This window comes from Passer domesticus, chromosome 3 (genome assembly GCF_036417665.1).
Source record: "Passer domesticus isolate bPasDom1 chromosome 3, bPasDom1.hap1, whole genome shotgun sequence".
Lineage (NCBI taxonomy): Eukaryota > Metazoa > Chordata > Aves > Passeriformes > Passeridae > Passer > Passer domesticus.
The window spans coordinates 108,313,337-108,337,485 of NC_087476.1; the positions used below are offsets into that span (position 1 = coordinate 108,313,337).

The following is a 24,149-nucleotide window of genomic DNA, read 5'->3' on the forward strand; positions in this document are numbered from 1 at the left end:
AAAAGAAAAAAGAAAAAAAACCCCTCAAAACTCCACACCAAACCAAACAAGCAAACCCCCACTTCAAACAACAAACTACATTCTAGAAACTAGATCTTCCACAGTTTTGGAACAGCTAATGGCACTTGTTTGTGGAAAATAGCTGAAGTGCCCACAGGGAGGAATTCACTATTGAAAAAGTTGACTAGCAAATGTCGACTGAGCTGTATTTAGTCCTGTCCACACAAAAGCCATGTCAGGCAAAACAAGCGAAAGGGGAGGAGCAGGGACCATGAATTAGTACTGAGCAGAGGTACAGCCAGATGTATTTATTTTTTCCCAAGAATGCACAGTGATGAAACACAAGTTTGGGGTTAAAGGTGGCCTTACTTTTTTTTTTTTCCTATTAAAATCCTGTCTATCTGCATCTGTCCCTAAGATGACAAGTGTTTGACCCAGCCACTGAGGCAGATGCATCCAGAGCCAAACTGCACATAGTGGCTCCATCTAAGAAAAGCAAAGCCATTATCCTACCAGGAACAAGATGCCTGGGGAACATTCCTCCAGCCCAGCATGTGCAATGAGCTGGGGGAAGAAGCTGGTTGAGTTCATTTCAAAAGCCAAATAAATGCACTGTGAGTGGTGGATCACTAATCCACCCAAGTCCTTCTAAATACAAAAGGTCAACCCCACATGCACTTTTTCTATCAGTTAAAATCAGGGATGCAGGTGAAATAGAACATGAAGTCACAATGCCAAGGAGACTTTTCCTAAACAGGGCATCATTATATGGCTTCTGAGCTTAGCTGAGGCTGAGGTCAATGCAAGTGGAGGGCCCTCCCCATTTTGCAGTATGGAGGTTGAACTAGAAAAAGATTCCTGTCCAAGGATAAGGATTTTTTTTCTTTTTAAAGAAAAGGATGGAGGGAGTGGAGTATTGGCTAAAGGATGGAGTATGACAGCAATCAGTAGACAATGTGTTATTTTGTCATGTCAGATTTCCTCAGCAAAAGCAGCTCATGATGGTTTTGTGATGGAAGTTAAGTTAGAGAAAAACTGACAGAACTGTGATTTCCCAAAGGAAACAAAGCAAACATAATCTACTTTGAAAAAAATCTGATTTTATTTTTGTATTGAAAAGACCTGTCAATTTAAATAGATGTTTATTTCCATTCATGGTCTCAACCAGTGTTGTGTGTTAACATTATTCAGAACTGTATAAAAAGCCATCTGTGTTACATTGGTTAACATCCTAGAACACTGGGGGAGGGGAGGGTTTGAAGCAGCTTAACATTAAAAATAGGATGTTCTCAAAAAACTTACAACTGATGCGGCATCTTCTATTCTAATTTTAAAGGAGCTAAAGCATTTTGCAAATACAATTCAAGTTATTTGGTCTTCAAAAAAACTTTAAAACCAGATTGCTTTCATAGCAGTATTGAAGCTGTCAGCTGAGAGAACACACACACAACACTCTTGTGTGTGCAAACACATACATGGAGAACCACACTGAGCACAACTGGAACACCCCATTCAGTATTTGGATTACAAATGTGTTCCTCTGAATCCATGATCACAGTTAATTTAAAATGCTAGTTTCTTTTTTTAATATATACATGGTTTCCATGGAAACCCAAGATACTGCACAATCAACTGACATTTATTACTCATGGTGCTGTGAAGTTCTCTAGTGAAGGGGCCAAATTCCAAAACCTTTACTCAAACATGCACATAACCTCACTGAAGCCAGTGGACAGGGGAGAAGATGGTTTAGAAAAGGGGTTGCAGGGTCAAGGTCTAGATTTGAAAAACCACATGACAGATTGTCATTTAAAAAAAGTTTTTAAGTCATTCTTTGGTTTATTTCCATGATTCCCAATACTGTCTGAAAAGCCCAGAGACAGTCACATGAGAAATCATAGCTCTAAAGCAAGCCCACAGCATTTTTAAGTCTTGTGTATTAAATGTTTAGAAGACTACAGGAATTCAGAGTACCCCTTACATTCATGTCCCCAAAAATCTAGTAACTGCTTAAGTGCATGCACTGAGGCACGACCGGCATGCCTGTAAATTTGTATTGTTCAAGTTAAGAGTAAATATAGCTGCAAAAAACCCCACCCACCTATAATTAAATGGTCATTACTAGCAATGCTTTAGTGACTGTCTTGTTATTAAAGAAATGCAGACATGGTTTCTGCCCCTTTGGCTCGCTCAGCCAAAGGAAGCAGTCTGCTCAATTTAGAAAGGAAGCACATTTTAAGAGTCCAAGGGAGTTTAATATTTCCATGTTTCTGGGGTCAATTATTAATGTAAAGATGTAGACAAATGGCAAGTATATGAAAGCATCTCTCATACATTCCAAGGTTTGGAAGTCAAGAGCAGATCTTGACTTCCTTATCTTTAAATGTTATGGTAGGCTTCAAAAACCAGTAAGAAGTAATATAATATTTCTATGGAAAGCAAAGGAGAACTAAGTCTAGCTAGCATTTGTATGCAAGCAGTTTTTGCTATGCTTAATGTAAGGCAGATTTTATTGCAACAATAGTTACCAGTCTGCTATAGGAAAAAAACACTATATTCAAAGAAGGTGGCTGATAATTACTAGTGACAATTTCTATTTTTTAGAACAACTCAGCTTTAATGTACTTTCTGGAAACAGCATTTTCATCACTGATTTTCACTTCCTTCCCCATCCCATGTTAAGTATCAAAAATCAAGACTGGATAAAATGAATTGTGGATATTTACCAACCAATATCTTCTATTCCAATATTATTCTTAACTGGAACAAACATAAGTCATTCTTTATAACCTACTGCCACTGGTTGTTTATAAATATCTGCTTGCTGCAATAAACATTGGTCATTGAAATATTCATTTGCAGTAACTACTTGGCACTAGGTTAATATACTTGTAAAGTTTAATGGAAGTGCTTCTGATGTACATACAAGCACTTTAAACATCAGACTTTTTAAAACTTAGTTCTGGGGCTTTAAATATTTATAGCTACAATTTTCACAAGCATTTCTGAAAGTATTAAATCTGTTCAATAAGTTCAGAGGCTCCTGTCTCAGCATATCTTAAGTTTCTTCAACAATTACAGAATAGTTAATTTAACATTCTTGGTTCCTATGCTGAGACAACATGGTACCAAAATTTAGTTATAAAAAGAGGCATTTTTGGTCAGGCTGACCCCCCATCTGTCCCTTAACAAAAAAGAAACACAGCTCAAACCTGTCTCCTCTCTCCAGAAAAAAGACACCTAAGGCCACAAATGTACACTTGCCAGGACATCAGGTGTTTCTCCATTTGTGGCAACTGTACATTCCCACTTAAAGAAATACAGTCTGAAGGCCCCACCACCACCTTGAAGGATGAACCATCTCAGAAGCCAGTTTAGGCAGCAGTGCATATGAAACCACATTACATCAAAACAGTGCGTTAAAGTCATTCCAGCTACTTCAACTAGTTTTTAACAATGTTTAATCAAAATTCCTAGATGCAGAAAAGAAAAAAAAAAACCCCAAACTTAATGTAGAGTGAGGCATAAAATGCAAAGATAACCACCACAATGATCCAATAGTAAAAACTCTTGTGTAAAGGTTTTCTTATGCTAAAAAAGGCACACAACCCTTTGTGAACTAGAGACAAAAGCTAGCAGGACTACAGCAATAAACCCAGAAGAAAAAGCCTACCAGAATTACCCAATTGCCTACTGGGAGGGAACAATGAAGTAGACAGGCTGCTCTTGCTCCGTTTTGTTTGCAGGGAAGTGGTCAAATTTAATAGTCAAATTTAGCCACATTAAGAAACATTTAACAAAAGCTACCCCAAGAAACCAGAACAAAACCTGACGTTTGGGTCAAAAGGCCACAGACAGGCCCTTCCAAAGCATGTAGCTGAGTGAGTTCAGAGATTGGCAATGAAAGAAAAAAGCTTTAGACATGTGATGGGAACAAGCTTTGGGATTTATCGAACAGTCACACCAAGCTTCTCCAGCACACGCACTCCCTTTTCTTGGTATTCTTGTCGGGTCATCCAGAAGTTGTCTTTGTCTTTCATGATGTCTGCTAGAACAGCACCCCCCAGAAACACCATGTGCTTCCGACGAGGGGGATCTTCGATTCGGATCTTAAATTTCTGAGAGGAAGAAAAGAAATCGTTACTAGGATTCTTGAAACAAAGCTGTGCAAAATAAAATTGGGCTTTCAACCAGAACAATGAAATGGAAACTCTCTGGTGACAAAAATGCAACTAAAAAACTGAAGTGTTAACACAGGGTGTGAGCTTCCAGCTTACATAACTGAAGTAAAATAATGACACTGCACTGGAAATTATACATAGCTACTGACACTTGCCCAAAAACTGTACTTTCAGTATATCAACAAAAAAGCCAGGATTCAGAATACTGACAGAAAATTAAGAGACCAAATTTTTGCATTTCAAGAACACTATTAAAAGTGAAGTAATTCCTAATCTTTGATGGCTGAAATTATCAGAAGTTACGAGATCACCAAATCACAAATATTTTAGAATTACATCAATTTACACAATCTAAACCAGCTTAACTAACTAATATTCCCTTAACTTCTTCAGTGCTAAAGCTCTAACTTTAAGAGCTACAAAGAGACTACAGAGCTATGACTGAAATACTGCCTCAGATGTAAAACATTCTGTACAATTGAGTCATTCCACAGAAGACCTTCAGAGAACACTGTATTAAGAACCAGGGAAGTTCAATTCAGTTCACCATTAGAAACCCCACTCAAAGGAATTTTCAGTACAACACACTGTTACCTCTGTAACACGTGTGGCTGTTGCCTGCTTATCACAGTAACAAATGGAAAAGGGAAACTTACTCCACCTGAAACTGTGTTAGAGCTCTAGCCTCTCTCACTTTCGAGTATTTCACTTGTAATATGAACAAAAAATTTCACAGATTAAAAAAAATATTTTTTTTTTATTCAATGACAACTTGAAAGCACAGAAACTCCTTAGCTTTCTTTAACCAACTTTACAATTTGTGTCCTGGTATTTATCAGCCAATTTTCCCAAGACTTCAGGAATTACTTGCTACCAGCAGGGTCTAGAAGGTAACTTCACTGCAAGTATGTACAAAGCAAAGGCAGGGTGCGAGGAAGGAGGGACAGCATTTCGCAAGCTGCGGGCAGGGCCACCCGCAGCCTCGGTCATTCCTGTCCCCCTGGTTCCCTCTAGCGGGGACTCGGGGGAAGCCTCTGCGCCCCCCGGCTGCAGCAGCCAGCCCAGACCCACCGAGAGCTTCTCCACGTCTCCTTTCAGAACTCGTTCCAGGTAGAGCTGTTTCAGTTCCCGCTCCAGTCGTGAAGGCAGCCCAGGGTACATGGTGGAGCCTCCAGACAGCACAATGTGCTTGTAGAATTCAGACCTGACTCAAAAAAAAATAGTCTTTGTAGTGTTGTACAGTTTACTCTGTACCTGGTAAAGGGACCAGTAGGTACCTGTACAGACAGGGGAGTAAATACAAATCTAAAAAACAGTCACTATGCAAAGACGGACTGCACAATTTTAGCAGACTTGCTCATGGTCTCCCAGAAAGCAGAAATAAAAAAAAAATCACGCTTTCAAGATTTTATCTTTGCTCATTCTTCTGAAATAGTTTCCAGACAACTGGTTAAGCTCCAAAAGCTTAGCCTGAGCCCCATTCCCAGCATACACCATTCTCCCAGGAGCACACATTAGTGTCTAAAGCAAAAGCTGTTACTTTGAAGATAGTTCCTCATCACCCCTGCACCCAGACCAAGGATTTTAAATGTTCTGCTCGTACCTGGTATCAATGTCAGCAGCCTGGATGGTGTTGAACAGCAGTTCAGCCACACCAACCCCTTCAACATTGATTAAGTGAGGCTGGAAGAGAGCCTCCGGTGCCTCAAACCGTTCTCCACCAACTTTGATAATCCTGCCATCTGGGAGCTAGGGAAGAAACAACACCATCAAAAAGACTACTTTTAGCCACTTGAATGCTAAAAGAAAGCAAGAGGAAATGACCTACATTGCTCCCAAATGTTTTAACACAGGAAATTGTTGATAATTGTCAGCACTGCAAGAAGTCATTCAGTAGTACTGAAAGAATATACAAATTCTTTAATCACTCTGCAATTCACTTGGGGACATCAGGGACCAGACACATCGATACTGAGCTACCAAGTATTTCCTTGCAAAACCAACTCCTAGTATCAATTTTTAAAATTGTCTTACAGCAAGAATTATGCTTTTTCTGCAAATTTTTCCAACTGTGATCACAAAGTTTTCACTACGAGCGAGTTCACCTTTCCTGACACCAGATATCAGTCTCATGTCTTACTGCTGCATGGATGAAGCTGAAACAATTTCATATGCTAAAGTCCACTTTCTCTACAAATTCCTGTAGTATAATATTAAAATTTCAAAGATCTACAATGACAAAAGTGAGTACAAAGATTTAAAGAAAATATGAAAAGAAAAAAGCCTGTAGAAGACTTTCCCAGAACCAATTAATTTAATTCTACAGGCTGAGAGGTGAGCTACTGCCAAGAAAAACTGTGAAAGCTAAATGCTACCTGAATTTAAACCTGGGAAGTTTAGGACAAAGGAGAGCTGTCTTGAGACACTCACCGTGTAGGATTCAACTAGAACTGTGGTCTCTAGTGCCAGCTTCTGCTCCTGTTCAATGTTGTATCCCACGTAACACAACTTCTCCTTGATCATGCGAACCGTCTCAAAATCAGCAGAATGGTTGAAAGCATAACCTCGCAGCAAGAGGAGCTGGAGGGAGCACAGCAGGTTAGCAGGAAATGAGAGGAACAGTCCAGATCTCTCAGTAGAGAGGCAGTACATTTACACACATATCTCTGTTCACCTCCCTTTTTTAGTGGCAAATTTGGGTATTAAGAGAAATCCGTCCCAGTGTATCCATTATCCCCAGAAAAGCAGCAGAGTTACTCCAAATGGGAAATTTTCTCCATCATTACAATTTTCAGCATAACCAGAACAAAGACAAATTAAAAAAACCCAAAATAATTCTTATCTTTAGAACTTCACTTCAGAACATTCCTGTATTCCAGTTTAAACATAAGATTTGTCAATGTTGCTTATATTTAAAATGCGCAAACAAATGAATTGTCTATCAAACATGCTCTCTTATTTAATAATCAGGGAAGAATCACTACACTATTTTCCACACTGCAAGAAAGTCTTTCTGAAAACAGATGAGTAGAGCTGAGAGAATACAATTTAGCTTTCACTTTAGGTATTGAGAAAGCCAACTTTCAAGCTTTTCCTTCCCAAATATGGAATAAATTCCCTTCCCACAAGACTGCCACTAAGAAAATGTGATGTCTCTGAATAACATCAATATCATCACATGTGATTTAGATGAGGAAACACAGTAAGAATAGACTGAAGTAACACAGAGAATACAGGAGTTCTTAATGTAATTAACATGAATAATAAAGGGAAAATACACAGTGGTTTCTTGCTGCCAAGGGATTTTGACTTGAACCAACATACCACAGGTACCACCTCAACCTTAAACCCTCTTCCCTCCCAGCTTACCTTAATGAGGTACCTAGTGATATCCCTCCCAGCGATATCTAACCGTCTCGTGAGGTGAGGGAGGGAGAAACCTTCATAAACTGGGCAGATGTGAGTCACCCCATCCCCAGAGTCCACGACAACACCAGTCAACAAACCTAAAAGAACGAGGGGAAACACAACTTTTATTGCACTTTCATAAACACAGCAGAACAGCAGCAAGTTTAAGATATGTTTTTCACTGTAAACTGATATAACCTTTCTTCCCCCAGTCATCAGTACATATTAAACTTCAGGTTTTCATAGTAACAAATGCTTTCATTTTTTTTAAAGTATTACTTTTACCTAGATGCTTAGAACTCTACTGCTCACAATTTTATGTGGCATTTTGACATCTTAAATTGCATTCTAGTTAAAGGGAGTATCTGTGCTCATTAAATGCTTATTGGAGCACAAATTCCTCCACAGATTCAGTTGTGTAATCTTATATTAATTTCTGAAATATGAAGAAATCTAGAGATATTCAAGCCACAAGTTTACCTTGTGGAATTATTAGGACTTAGTGATTTTTACTGGTATTCAAAAAACCACATACTTTTGTAAGGTAGAAAATATTTGGACTACACAGCACATGCTTAATATTTCCTCACACAAGTGGCATTAGGTTGAATGACATCCACTTTCTTATACTAAAAAAAAAAATCAACTCTCATGAAAAAAAGTTTACCACAAACTATTAAATTCTAAGCTATACAAAACAGATATCACAAACATGTAGAAACAGAAGTTTTTATACTTAGGAGGCAAAAATCAATGACGAAAGTTGATCAGAAAACAGTTTTATAGTTTCTCACAAGCTATCTAAAACAAGAAACCATATTTTGAGAACAGGCCTTAGAAGTGTGGTGCACTGAAATGAGGCACATCTCTATATAACTTTAGCCACTACTTTAATCTTTGAAGTGATATAAATAAGTAGGATGTTTCATAGGATTTTTTTTAATTTTCAAAAGCAAATGTTTGATTTATATGCCCCTTGATTTTTACATCTTAGAAGGTCTTCAGCTTTGTTTTACATGCTGGTATGTAGAAACACTGCAGACTGCCCTAAGTTGTCTCACATTGTGTTATTCACAGTAATTGAGCACTATACAGTAAGGTACATGTACAATTACAGCAGAATTTAAGACTGTAGATGTCAGTTAAATAAATATTTGTAAGGAATCAAACCAAAGAAAACCAAAGGGAAAAAAATAATAGCACAGATTGCAGCAAATAAAATTAACACTCAAATTTGCAAAAGTGGTTTTGGTTCAAGTAAATAATGACTTGCATGGCAGAGCCACCCTTCCAGTACCCCACTGCTTTTGGTCCTGGACAGAGACACTACAGTGTCACATTAAAGGACGTGGACTGTGTTGTCCTGCTATGTGACAGCTCAATACACCAAGTCACCCACAAACAGATGCAAGGAGTCATAGTATTAGAACTGATGTGCTTGAGTAACTTCTTAAAATCCTAGATGGACTGAAGTTGATGGTAGAATTTCCATTGAATTCAGTCAATCCATAATTTTCTGCTCAGGCTAAGGACCATTTCAATTTAGTTTATCTACAGCAAAAGACTCAACTTCCCCCCCCCCCCCCCCGAAAATAGTGCAAAAGTCACATGATCACCTTCCTGAAATTACTCTCTCACAGTAAAAAGTTCTTCCTTTTTCAGAAAATCCAAAGTAGCCATTAAGACTTGATGCCAAAGGCAAAATAATTACACTCTGAAAGATTAAGAGTTTTGAGGAACCAGGTTTTTGCATTTGTCCATTAAAATAACACTAACAGTGGTATCTAACAACACTTCCTCAAAACAAAAAGCAAGCTGTCAGTCAGAACTGCGCTTCCTTAGAGAACAGCATGGAATTAAGCTCAAGACACAGTGACGCCACGTTAGTACTTTGGCTCAGTAACACAAAACAAAAGAAATTTGAGGTTAATTTTGCCTACCTTGAGCATACAGAGTAAGAACAGCCTGGATGGCTACATACACCCCAGAAAACTGGTACGTCTCAAACATAACCTGTAAGATCAAGGCAAAAATCAGCTTCTAAAACAGGCCAAATGCCTCAAAGAAATTTTATTGGTGTTTGAAAACTGTATTTCTAGAATTTTGCATTTTCACTAATCAAAAACACTTCCCAAGAATTTTCATCACACAGATTCCACAGGAACATTAGAAACCTATGTGCTTTGGGACAGTAAGAAGTACATTCAGTTCCATATCTTACCTGTTCACACCAGACAAGCCAGGTGAAAAATTCCACATCCATTAAGCAACAAAAGCAAATACAAGAAACCCACACATCAATTTTTGCAGCTTTACACAAATTTTCACTTTTCCAAAGTGCTGAATGAGTGGGAGGCAGTACTTGTAGACCAGCCAAGCAGTTCATTACTGAAGTGTGACTTGGGAATAAAATGTTTGTTTAACGTGTATGCTTTAAAACAAAGTTCAGGCAATTTTCATTCTTCACATTAAGCCATACAGACTTTATACAACTGTACACTATGTCAAATAAAGACCAGACTCCTTCATATCTTAATCTACAAGGAGCCCAGTATCTCAGTTTGCTCTCTGGTTCTGGACCACCTTCTTCCCTTCTTTTAAGGACAACCAATGACAAACTTTTAAATTTAGTGTAAAATCCACTACAAAGAAGACTGCAGGTTTGCAGCTTTCATACTGAGACAGGAAAAGTAACGCCTTGTCTTGTACACTAGGTTTCCCTAACCACTGAACTAGTTTCAGTTAAGAAGCAGGACAAGATTAAAGTATGTAGAGTTTATAGGATCTTGTCTTCTTCCTAAACACAAGAAAAGGCCAAGTAAACAAATCATGCTGTACAGCAGTTTTCCCCTCAATAAGCTTTACCAGGAAAAATGGGTGAACTCTGATTATTCCAACACATACAGAAGCTTTGCTTTTACTACCCTGCAGCCTTCAGAACCCTTCTGCAACTTCTAGGATTAGAAACTGATTGAATCCTAAGTGCTCCCACAGCCCAAGTAAAAGATATCTAAATATTTTTGAAGAAAAAAAGCTGATGCCTGACAATTTTAGAATTCTGAACTATTTAAAGAACCTCCTCCGTTAGAACAGTGTGAAAAGGAAGAGAAAGGGAACAGTTGAAAGGACAGCAACTCAAAATAGATCCCCTTTGAGTAGTCATTGTCTAAATCCAACACTATTCCAATGGATATTTTCAAACAACCTGAGTGCTTATTAAATCCAAAAAATAATGTAGGAAAAAATCTAAGTTTATCTTCATACCTAATTCATATCTAATTACCTTCACACAATAAAATCAATATTCAAATGGCACTAGTTACTGCCTTCACATGTACCAAACCCCAAAGACTTCTACAAAACCTTTTATAACCTTTGGGGGTGTTGTCATTCTTTCTTCCAAGAAAAAAGAAATGCATTCTCCTCTGCATTACTTTATTTGACATGGAAAATGCCTTGACACAGGGCATGTATGTTAATAAATCTTGAGATATAAATACTGAGCAATATGTTTCCCTGAAAAGATTCTTCTTCACATAACAGCAGATTTTTGATTACTTACAAAGTGATATTCTAACTGGGTACGGAAAACATTAAAAACTGGGAAAAAAATATAAGGAATTCTAGGTTGGTTTAGATGGAAGTGACTGTGCTCGAGCATCTCTGCACATTCTTGATTTGCCACTACAGTCTGGCTGCTTCTGAGGGTGTTACACAATGAGAGTGCAGCAGATAAAGACAAACAGTAAACACTCCATTAAGCTGAGGAGCAACCCGAGTCTTTTACGTGCTATGAAAGGAGAAGCACTTTTTAAACATTTATTTTACAATATAGCTGACATGTGAACACTTGCTGCCTTGCTACTGCAGGTGGGCCTGACAAAGTGATCAAATGAGGAGAGAGAATTACTGGAAACAGAATGAAGGACAGCATATATAATTATCTATCATCTGTATATGGTCCAGATGACTAAGCTTTTCTTCTAAAATGCTACTGCACTGTGTCCCAAAATGCAGAGACATTATTATATTTACTGCAGGCTTTAGGAAGTATCTTCATTCAGTCCTCTGCCTCATACTGGGCTCGCCTTCCTGGAAAGGAGGAGGCCACGTCAAAAATGGAAGGAGTATAAATATATTGCAGTTAAACTAAATATTCCAAGTTCTCATAACATCGTGTTCTATTAAAAACATGATGCTTCTGTGTAACTCAAATTTAAATTTACAAACATGGATTCTAGTTCTCACTAATCTTCTGCATCATGATCTTTCAATATTATTCTTGCATCTTGCAAGATTAAGTATCTGTGGTCTCTGGGGTACTGTTAAAAAGGCAAATGGAGCAATGCAAATATTCTATCAGAATTCAGAGGCCATACTAGACTCCTGAATTTTTGGTATAAAATTACTAGGCACAAGAATAACTAAAATCTATCTTTTTGTATTTACCAGGAAAACAGAAACAATAACACTATTGCTGACAACTGAAAAGCAAAGAAGCCTGGACAGGAAATAGCCATTCCTGCTACATGGAGGCCACCCAGAATAACCTGCTCTGCCTATCACACCATAGCTGGCTGATATACATATTACTAGTGCTGCATTACCTGATACTTAGGTCACAGGACCTTTACGTCCACAATTGCTAAAAAAAAAAAATTAGATTGCACAGTCTGATTTATTTTTCACTTAAGTTTTCCCAACTTTGCTAGATTTCATTTGCTCCCTGGTCACTGAAAGAAAGGATTAGTGCAAATGTATTCACTGCCAAGTTACAGAAAGCAGCACTGTAGCTGTGACATCAAAATTATTTCAAAGGAACAGTGCTGATAAATGTAAATTCTTAACAGACTAAGGAACGATTTTGGGGAAATATACATATACAAGCTTTGATATTCAAACTTATACGAATTGAAAATACCTATGATGCTTATGAGAAAAAAATTCAACAAAACAGAAAACTAAGCATCCTGTTCTCATCAAACATTACTGCTCTTCAAACCTGAGTCTTCATCACAGGTAGAGGAGCTAAACAATATATACCTGACAACCTACATTGAATATAAGGCTCAGCTGGAGCTTGGATCACCCAGGGCAGCACTCTGAGATTGAGGATGCAAGAACCAGGCTTTCCTTCTTAGAAGGCTTTCATTGATAATCCCTTGCACTAATTAAAGATCGGTGCATTGATCATCATCACACCTTCGTCTCAACTACCTCCAACACTGCTCCATCTGGTAAGCATCATCTAGCTCCAATCTCCTCTGCATTACTAGCTTATACAAGTCCAAGTCATTTAAAGTAATTAACATTCATCCAACAGCTAGTAATCAACGTATCCTGGGTATGTGAAGACAGACATGTATTTCCAATTCTGTTTTTTAATGCTGCTATTAATGCTTGAGACAAGAAGCCTGCTTACAGCTTGTGAATGAGATCAGCTGGTTTGAATTTAAGCACAGTAGCATTCATGCCTATGGCTGAGAACGGGTTTTGGTTAGAGAACAGAACTGCTTTGCTTCAGACAGTCACTGTGTGTTGCTGGAACAAGGAATCTCTTAGCAGTGCTCCAATGACTGCACATCAGCTCTTACTAGACACACATACCTCCACAATCTTCTCCCTATTTTTAGTCGGATTCATGGGAGGCTCTGTGAGTAGTATTTTACAATTTTTTGTGTCAATATTAAGTTTTTCTGGTCCAAACGTGTAATCCCAAAGGTGCTTCATATCATCCCAGTTTCGAACTATGCCGTTCTCCATCGGATAATTCACTTCCAGCATTGATCGCAATTCACTGGCTTCATCACCAACCATCAGATCCTGTAAAATTTTAATACAAAAACATGTCAGTGTTTACAAAGTTTTCTAAACATCAAACTCCTCAAGAATGACAGTGAACTGCTTCAGACTGTGTTCAATGTATTCTTAAACAATGCCCACATTTTTGAATCACTTGCAGGTACTTAGGAGAGAAGTAGAATATATTTCATGTAATATTTAAATTTGGCTCTTACCCATCCCACAGCTTTTCCAAAATAAACATTATTATTTCATTTTTTCAATTAACCTTAAAGAAACCAATAAACCCTGTCAGAGCTAGAGACTACAAAGACTTTTTAAGTACAGATGTTTCTCCACTGACACCTTCAAAATTATTTTACCAAATACTAATTTCTAAGAGCCAAGATGCAAAACAGCACATAAGGGTAGTAGGTGGGATTGGCAGAATATTTTTCCATGCATGTTGCAAATTTCTGTGCACAATACCAAAAAAGGAATAATGAGTGGTGAATAAGCATACCGAACAGGAGCAAAAGCAAATAAGAGATTATAAATTCCACACCAGACATTAAAAGAAACAATGGTTTACATATTGCCTGTGTCAATAGGGTGTGAAGAGACACATCTGAATATAAAATATAACCTCGTCTGTTCCTTGCCAGAAGTCCCAAGCCAGAAACCCCAGTAATGCATTCTTGCACAAACACAACCAACTAATGCAATTTGTATAGTCATTTCACACTGATTAAGCAATCTGTTTATTAACGTTAGTTATGCAAACATTGCACATTCAAATTAGTAGCATCACATCTTCTCCTTTCCCACGTATTTCCCACAGGAAGTATGCACAGTAACATCTTATCTTTGCTCCTCATTGTATCCCATACTTTTCTAAAGAAGCCTGAACTGACTCACTTGTACTTAGGCTGCAAGAATATATTTCTAGGTACCATTAACTCTGTGTCCATAATAATATTAATTGGGAGGGAAAAAAAAAAGAAGACAAGCCAGCTGCTTCATCCAAACATATGCCACGACAGTTTGCAGTTGCCGTGGCACAGTGGAAGTGAGAGTTACTCAACCTACTATTCAATGCCAGGGAACAAAAAGATGCAAAAGAAAAAAAACTGGCATGGGGTTTATATGCCTATTTTAGAAGTAATCTAAGCAGTTGCTGTTGACTATATAAAAAGGAAGTTAATTGAAAATAGTTTAAGTGAAACCATTCCTCTTTCACCCCTCTCCCTGACAAGGTTTTATTTGTTATCCCTTGCACAGCAGATCACGCTTCAGCTCTTGACTGTACAGAAGACAGAAGTCAAGACTCCAACACTTTAAATCCAAAGCACTCTGGTGAAACCATACTATGAGAACTCCACCATGTAGCCACATTACTCACAAGAATTTAAGACAACACAAACTCCACCAGTGAGAAGAATCAAAAGCCTTGTTTGTGCACTGCTCTTTGAGGCTCCAAGCTGCCCAACAGGACACAGCCCAGGAAAAGCCGCTATTCAAAGGTGCAAAGCGAAAGTTGCACAAAACTTTCACATCCTTTTAAAACAAAGCTAAAGGGCAGAACAATTGTTCTCTCTCAAGAACATCAGCACTAGCACACTAACAAACACGTACACTTGGCAGTTGAGGAGGAAGAAGGACAACACAATCAAATTTGCAGAGAGGAGTCAGTATTGTGGCATCCAGTATTTCCACCACTTCAGTACTCAGTAATATCTGTCTAACTGAAATCTGAACATTTCTTCAAACTCGTGGTTGGTTATGTTAAACAGAGCAATTTCTACTGTTAAAGATGCTGAGTTCACGTTCATCTTTCAATGTTATTCTTGCATCTTGCAAAACTACAGGTTACGTAGCATTTAAAAGCAATACATAAAATATTCTCATTAATTAGTTGCCAGTAAACCAAAGCAATGAACAATGTTCAAAATAAGTGTGTATTTAAATGTAAAATGTAAGACAAGACAAAACAATGAATAGCATTTAAAAAAACATAACAGCTACTAGGTCTCATCAAGCAAAAATGGTAAACAAAAAGCACAGGGGCACCTCACTTACCATCATTTTGTTATTCTACTTCAACAGGTCAAGAAAGGTGAAGAAAAGGTAGAAGCAAGAAAGTCAGAAAAGGCCTAAATTAAATTCTCAAATTATTTTAAGTACACAGTAGAATTAGGCTGAAAAGAGATGCATGTACAGCAGGAAATGATCTGAGTTAGTTTAGTTAGGGCCAAACTAACATTATCAGGACATCAGATTAAACTCTCTCTTTGAAGGAAACTATTGCTACACGTCACTGGCAAGTCATGTTTAGGCTTCCTAGACTGCAAGCAAGATCAGTGTATCTGCCTATCTCTCATAAATAGGATTCTGTGTATAAATATTCTGTAACAGTGGAGTTTTACCCTGGGCTAGGTGTATATCTGAACTAGACAAGACTCTACGCAGAGTAGACTCTATGGTCTAATTGACCATAACTAGCTTTGATAATTGCTAAATTTAAACTTTATTTTAAAAATCCACTTAATATATCCAAGAACTGAAAACTTCTCCTTAGTACTGACTTATTAATACCCCCAAACCTGCTGCAGACTAGTAAGTCAATAAAAGCCAACAGCAACATCTATGCTTCTGGATTTAGCTGCAATTTTAAGCAAAATAATCCCAGTAACAACTGAATTCCTGAGTAGGAAAAAAAACTATATCCCTGCTGCTAGCTGAAATGAGAATCCATAAGGAAAATGCGGTCAAAGCAACTTGAAATTGGTAACTCAATGGATGATAATCACTGTTTTGATCAGCTTCCAGGCTCCTTTCACAGGGTTTCTGAATTCCACAGGAGCATAGTTTTCCTGAATAGTTTTGAAAAGTTAAACTGATAATTCCTTGCCAGCTTCCTTTACTCAGTTTTAAACTTATCCCAGAAGAACTCACAGCATATCCTAGAATTAAATTTTGGCATAAAACTCATCTGCTAAAATACATTTTTTTAGGAAATCTGCAAGACTCTCACGAAGAAAAACAGCACTCACATTTATCAAGTCTTTCTACTGTATTATCCTACTGGGATACCCAAAGTGCCTGTGGCAGAGATTTCTTCTCTTGATACACTGCTTCCTTAAGAAAGGGTGACAAGCTGTTATAGGCAAATGATAAAACTACTAGAAAATCTAGACACAGTTTATACTCTTTGAAATACACCCACATGATCTGTGCTTAAGCAGAAGACCAGCAATGCATGCAAGATGATAATTTACAGGTTCTTTTGTTGATCTCATAGCAATTACCAACTTCTACATTCTATCTTTTCAATGTACCACTGTTATCTGCAACAATATTAAATTATCAGATAATCAGAAGATACCAAAGCTGATGGGACAGGCTAGAAGGAAAACATGACTTCAACAGTGAGATTTCATGCAAGAAACTTATGGGAGGAGTTTAGACTCATAAATCACTGCATAATTTAATAAAATTTTACCAGGACCTCCTTTAAGGAGACTCCTTTAAGGAGACATTAAGTTCAAGAAGATACCCAAAGAAATACCTCTCCACAAATCTTACTAGAGAAAGGATTATGTTTTCTGTCTCCTTACAAACAAACCCTCTTTACCGTGAAAGGGAAAGATCTCTATCCCCAAAACAAATTGTCCCAGCTGATACAAGGTAAAGCACTATGGAGATAGTAATGAGACAAACCCACAATCACATTTTGGGAAGCTCTAGCATCTTTCAGCCTTTTGACTTCCTTGTATGGCCTTCTGCTGATACTACAACCATTTCACAGGCAGAAGCAGAAACCCGACAACTCAAGTTCTCCTTGTCAACTACAGGGTTCTGAAAATAAGGAACAAGACTGGACTGATTTTTTTTCCTCTCCCTAAACCGCTGCTCAGAACAAGTAAGGAAAGCAAAACTGAAATCCCATATATGTGTGGTCCTACTTAACCTTCACTGGCCTAAGTGGGCACTTCTACAGCTCTGCATTGCCTCCTGCTTCTCCCTCACTCTCCAACTGGAGTTTGCACCATGGTCTAGTAAGGCAGTCATTACTTTACCTGACCAAGAAATCCCTCTATTTCTGCTGGATCAGCTCACTAAAGCAGCCCATAACACGTCTGCACAACAGCATGACCAGCACAAGGTGAGAATTGTGTGGCTAGAAGCAAGAAGGGAGGATGTGACCACAGCAGGGCCAAGACATTATTGAAGCCTATACAGCAGAAGCAACTAATAACATTTGAAGTGTTACTCTCTAATTACAAAATAAGTGAAAAATTATAGCTCCCTGGACTTCAGAAAATGAATTCTGCAACAGTGGTTCTCCCCCCATGTCTTGGAATAATGCCCCAAGACAAAGCAGCCTGAACACCTATGTCCATCAACAGCAAAAGGAAAACAAAAACCATAGAAACAATGAAACGCAAACACAGCCAAGGTTAAACATCTCATACAAGATCACAGATGATCAGCTCTGAGTAGAAAGCAAATCATACAGAAAAACCTGGAAGCTCCAGCACTTCTTCAGCACTGTCTCAAAATCCCACACGACAGCTTGGTGACAGTCAGTCACTTCTGTCTGATTTCTGCCTTCTGATCTTGACACCATTTGCATTATTGGCATTTGGAGCCCCTTTTTGCCCAGAACCACTCAAGCCCTACCTGCTGCCTCCTCAGGTGTACTATCTGAAGGCCTCCAATGCTTTAGATTACCCTCTTCTTAACTTTGTAGTTTGTGACAGGCTAAAATCCAATACAGAAATGAATCAAGAGATACTGAAACAGCATAAAAGGGAGTTAAGGAAAAAACATTTCCAAACATTACACACATCAAAAGCTGCCCTAAATATTTTTAACTCTCAGAAAGAAATAACAATCAAAACATTTACCTTGATTTCAATGTTTCCTACTTTAGCAGTTGATCTTATAATGGGTCTGCCAACCAAAGCTGGAAAAATGTGCTCAGGAAAATTTGAGCCAGCATAGCCACATTTCACAAACTGAAAAGGAAGAAATAATTTTATTAGAATATGCATTACTTGTGTTTGCAAACAGAAACCTGGTTTGGAATAAAAAATTACAAGTCCAAATTTAAGAGCATGTGCCCCACTGGAAACAAATTTAATTTATACTTTCAAATCAATTTTACACATTTTAGATGATGCTTAGATTTTTAAAACTGAGTAAATAAATTTCTGGAATGTTTTCTGAATCAAGACTATCAGATTTTTGAGAAGCAGTTTAAAATGAATAGGTACACTGCAAGGTGGAAAAGAGTCTAGTGTCTGAATTTGGGTTTCCTGCCACTCTATTAAGAAAGTCCTCTAGCAACCTGAAATCTGTAATTTTGTAATGGATCACCTTATAATGAGTACCCAATGAAACCTAATTAAATCACGTCTCCAATTAGAGCACATGGTAACATAATGAATTACACACCAGAAAAAGCCCCAAAAGCTTGTGAATTTAAGTTTCGTACTCTTGTAAGAAGTGCTCAAATGTGAACCAGCAATTCAGATGGATTTCTCAGAGTTTTGTAATTTTGAGGCTTTTCTAAGGATAAAGTCTGCTGCAAGCACTTCTAGAACCAACAGCACAACCAAAACCTTAGATGATGGCAGTTCACACCAAACAGGACGATCTGAAAGAGTGTTTATTTCCCAAATATATACAAAAGGAAGCTATATATCACTGGGTTCCAAGATGGTATACACACTAAGAAAACAACGACCATTTACTGAACAATAAAAAATATATAGTCAATAGAGGAAGTTCAGTTGTAAAATGTGAACTTTAAATGTGCCAGCAAGAAGTTTAGTTCGTGGGGATCAGCAAGTTGTGCTCTTCAGCTATCCTATTTTCACAGGGTACTTTCATGTATCACACTCTACTGTTCTGCCTGCAGCTCATACAGAGACGACTCCTCTTCTGATGCATGGTTCGCATATTGAGCTATATTAACATGCCATTTTCATGTTAATATAGCTCAATATATTAACATTTTCATCTCCAAAATCACCTAAGCATTGAGGTGCAGCAGCAGTAACCCAGCACTCTGGGAGCCCTCGGGTTGGAAGGAACCTCAGGAACTGTCTCATCCAACGCTGGGCTCAAACCAGTCACCGCTGAATTGTGAGCAGCTTGCTCAGAGCTTGGACCAGCTGGCTGCTGGGAACCTCCAAGAACAGGCAATTCAGACTCCTTGGGACCCTGTCCCAAACTGTAATTATCCACTGCAGGTTGTATTAAAAGCCATCTGCTAGAATTTTCCAAATATTCGCCGAGTTTTCTGAAGCAAGGTCTGAAGAATGCCACTGGAACAATTATCCCAGCAAAGAGTACAGCTAATTGCAGCTCAGAGGAATTCTGTCATTACACTAACGGTAACACGAAAAGTCACTTGTGCTGTTGCTCGTAATTATTCACCTTACTGCAGTAAAAAAGGGCACCTGTTGTGGAAAGAAATTTAGAGAGCCAGTTACAGACAAAAGCAACAGATATTTTAATTAAGGCTGGGGTAACAGAGGGGAGAAAGGATTTTTATTTTGTTTTTTTGGTGACCCTAGTTTCTTTCACTCCTTCAGTGCTTGCCCTCCAAAGGCAGAGCTGTTTGGAATACCTGAAGAATGACACTGTGTACACAACTCCTTTCACTCATTCTACTTCAAACCCAGAATACTCTGCAAAGGCAATTATTTATCAATTCTTTTGGTTACACTAAGGCCAGACCTGCCTAGGAGTTGTATAGATCTAATCTGTGCATTCAAGAATGCAGTGCTGCTATGAGAAAGCAAAGAGCAGCCACAAGCACTTCTGGATTGCATACCTGAATACACCAGTATTTCAGAAGTAACAGTATAAGGAATATCTCAATAAATCTTTACAACTTAAACTCCTGGAACACCCCCTCAAGAAGCTCCACTACTCAAATTTTTAAATGCCCATTATTTATATAGCAACCCTGATGTATGCAAGCAAAACAACTACTTCACAAAAATCAGCGTCTCTTGGCCAACCTTTAAAACACCTCTCAGAATCACATACAACTATACTGACCTAAAAACTGCTGACCTACAAAACCACAAAAATTCTTACTATTTGATATGAATAGTAACTTCCAGCCTCTTTTTGCATTAAGATCTTGATGCATCTTCCCAGGAAATTAACAAATTCTAGGTTTTTAAAACAGACTGTCATTTCTCCAACCAGCCTAAAACATAATGAAAACCAGATTTAATTGGTGCAAACTACAATGAGCAAGAATAAGCTTGGACATTGAGAGTCTGTTTCCCACCTCTTTCTGGCCAGAACAGAGAGCCTTAAAAATTACATTTTACAAAGTTTGATAGACTCTGCCATAGACAGAAAGTAAAAAATTTTAACTTGCCTTCAAATTTGAAATTTCCCCTTCCAGTCTACATAAAAATACGGGGAAGAACAAGTGAGCCTTCTTTGTCAGCTTCCCCATCAATGTGGACATCCCCACTGTAGTATTCTCCCTGACACTATCCTGGATATTCAGCTGGTACAGTAGGTTTGTGATCACCTAGCATTGCCTAGCATGGCTGAAGAAACAGGCTCAGTAAAACCACCAACAGGAAAATGCACAGATCTGTATAATAACAGACTTTGGACTCTGTTAGATTTTTTGAAGAGGTACATGAAACATAAGAAACCTTTCCCTCCTATCCCTTATAGAAAATTCTTCAAAATCTTCAAGTAAACATTATGCACTGCAGTAATCTGGAACAGCTTCTCTTTTCTAAGGCTCAACATTAAACACTCACTGTTCTGCCACTCTCAGTTTGAAACTCTCTAATTTAAGTACAGTGCACTTGTTTCTCTTCCACCTCTTGCCACGCACACCCCTCAAACCAATTATTGAACAATTTCAGTGTAATGATCATGTTTCCAACAGTAACACAAGCACTCCCTGAATCTACCCATTTCTGCAAGAACTTCATCATCATTTGTTTTTGCACACATTTGCTATACATTCAGAATGTGCTAAGAACAGCTATTTAGCCTGCCTCTGTGCAAGACCATGTATGTAACAATTTTTACCATATATAGTTTCTTCTCCATTTCACTGTGGTTTATACCGAGTCTTTCACTTCCTACTGAGTCATCAAACACTAAGAACTTGCATGTATAAGTGTTCTTTCAAACTAAAAGAATGAGGAAGCTTGCGAACAGGTCACGTGACTGGTTTTAAAATGAATATAATATTCTTATCAGATCTCCTGCTTGATCCTTTCCACTGATGGAACGCTCAAACAAAAACCCTAAATACAGTTACAGCAATTTCACAGGCCAATAAGTAACTTTCTGTTTGGCCTCTAACAATAAGAACATCCACCTCTAACACGGCAGACCTTTGAGGTGCCATTGCCTGCCTCCCACACCACATGCTGCAAGAACTTCCTTCGAGTCACTCACCTCTTCCTCAAAGATAGGCTGCTGCCTAACAAGAACAGTAAATTTCAAGGACAAGCCTACCGTTAAAAATTCACCTGATTTTTCCCAAGATATCCTCCATTTCTTATCTATAAGTTTTCTGACACCTGGAAAGAGATTTCATTTCAATCATGCTTTTAAGTGTGAGATATTAGAAATAAATCTAAAATAAGACATCTCTTGTCACATAGGCAAAATATTATTATCAAAATACTGGTTTGACAATATAGAACTACTTGATACCTCAACATGCAATTGAGACTCAGAAGTTTTACTGAATTGAATTTTTGTCCAGCTTAGTTATCGCAATCCTTCTTCAATTATCCCAAATCAATGTGAACATTTTGAGTTGATGGATTTCACAATTACTTCTGACACTCCGCTCTCCCACCCAGGAGCTCTGTGGCTTCCAGACACACATTGTTCTGCCCAAAAGTGAAGCACAACCCAAAACCACACCAGCTGAAGTGACACAGGCCCCTCCTCTTGCACCATGAAGGCACCTTCCACCTTCCACTCTTGTGGTTATTTATATCCGGCTGGTCCAACTCACCAAGGGAAAAACTGCATGGATCCAAGATGTCTCTGGAATTCACAGCACACACAGATAGCCAGGTTGTAAAGAAACGTGTGTGACACACCCACCTTGGGAAATCTGGTTGGAAAAATCACTTTTATCCCATGTCACACCTGAGACCAGCCAAGGCACAACACTGCTGTCACCACCAATACACTAAACATTTTACAACTCAGTGATTATTGCCATATAAAGGACCACACCAGTGGAGGCTCTGAATTAATATTAATTTTATTTTTTTTTAATCTGGGCCTCCCAGTAGGAATATTAAAGAAAAAAGAACAACAAAAAGAAAACTCAAACCAAAAACAAGCAAACCATAAAGCAGCTTCCATACCCCTTTGTAACAAGAAAATGCTATCTCTTCTTCTTTCCTTTTTCTAAATGATAGTGCAAAAACTGCCCAAAGGCTCTGAACTCCAGCCCCATTAAAGATAATTTTTGCTATATGAGGCTTAACGAAGATATCAGAACTGTCAAATCCCTGAACAACCAAATATGATGTTCTTCTTCCTGAACCATTATAACAATTTCAGATGCTAATTGAAAAACCTTCTAATTTAGGATGCTGAATCTCTAATAAAATAAAATTATAAAATAAAATAAATAAAATAATAAAATAATCCTTTCTCTCAACTATTCTTTCCTAGACTTATTTAAAAAATATTTATTGCAAGTATCCCTATTAAAAAAAAAAACACTTTGTTATTTTTGCCATTCAAGAGATCTTAATGCAGCACCAGTTAAGGTAACTCTCCACATAATATTGCTTTACTAGGGGAAACACTAGACTGCTAAAAAAAATTACCAAGGGGAAATATCCACCGATAGCATCTGATCTCTTCCTGCTTTAAAATGGTATCTTTTTCACTTCCTGCCAAGGTGCCTCACAGCCTGACAAAAGGATGGATTTCCAGCGGGTGCCGGCACGCTTAGGGAGCCAGAAAAGATGGAAAGGATGGGGAGAAAACCTTTCATTAAAATTGCCAATTTGGACGTACGTGGCAGATCAGAGAGGTATTAAGGAAAGGATGATGCTCTATTTGAACAGCAGCTGCCAAAAAAAAAATCAAACAAAAACCCCACAAATATTTCTCTAAACGAATAATCCTGCAGACACAGGACACATCCTGATTGCTCAATGCATAATGCGCTCATTCAGAATTTTTAAAAATCGGCATTTTCCTCTAAAGGCGCGTTGCTGCGGGGAGACGCGCTCAGGTCACGTAGAGCAATCAGGCTATTGACGGTGAAACGCGAACGCCGCGGGCTGGGGGCGGGCACGGCAGAGCGGGCACGGCAGAGCCGCGGCGGCGGCCCCGGCTCGGGAGCCCGGGGACGCCGGGCCGAGGCCCAGGCCCCCCCGCCCATTCATTCCGCGGCCGCGCCGGGATGGCGGCCGGGCGCGGCGGCGGCCGCAGGGCCGGGCGGGCGCGGCCCGCGGGCGGTGCCGGCAGGAAGCCGGGCCGGCTCCGGGGGGAGTCACCCGGCTTCCCCTTCCCCTCCGCCCCGGCAGCAGGGCGGCTCCCGCCGCCGCCCGCGGAGACTCACCCCGGTGCCGTTGTCGCACACCACCACCTTCCTGCCCAGCGTGTCCATCGCTGCGACACCGACGCGGCTCCGCACCGGGACCGGGACCGACACCGACCGCGACAGCAGCACCGCCCCGACCTCCGCCGGGCCCCCCGAGCGCGCCGCCCGCCGCGCGCGCACGCCGGAAGCCG

General features: G+C 39.0%; 1 protein-coding gene and 1 long non-coding RNA gene across 4 annotated transcripts in view; one reads left to right on the top strand and one right to left on the bottom strand.

The window, feature by feature from the left end:
* Nucleotides 1–13,201, top strand: part of LOC135297419 (uncharacterized) — a 33,130-nt gene extending 19,929 nt beyond the window's left edge. For both annotated transcript variants that reach the window (XR_010359436.1, XR_010359435.1), the window contains exon 3: nt 12,042–13,201. This is a non-coding gene — a long non-coding RNA (uncharacterized LOC135297419). The remainder of the gene's footprint in view (nt 1–12,041) is intronic.
* Nucleotides 1,081–24,146, bottom strand: ACTR2 (actin related protein 2). Of its 2 annotated transcripts, XM_064414932.1 has the most exons (10): nt 23,977–24,146; nt 18,281–18,391; nt 15,450–15,464; nt 13,197–13,412; nt 9,530–9,602; nt 7,551–7,687; nt 6,612–6,761; nt 5,785–5,930; nt 5,253–5,385; nt 1,081–4,118 (listed from the first exon to the last, which is right to left on the bottom strand). In XM_064414932.1, exons 1-10 carry the CDS (start codon nt 24,022–24,024, stop codon nt 3,948–3,950), a joined length of 1,200 nt encoding a protein of 399 aa, XP_064271002.1. In that variant the 5' UTR covers nt 24,025–24,146; the 3' UTR covers nt 1,081–3,947. The 2 variants fall into 2 exon arrangements, with proteins under 2 accessions (XP_064271002.1, XP_064271003.1); XM_064414933.1 differs by lacking the exon at nt 15,450–15,464.
* Nucleotides 24,147–24,149: the final 3 nt, after the last annotated feature.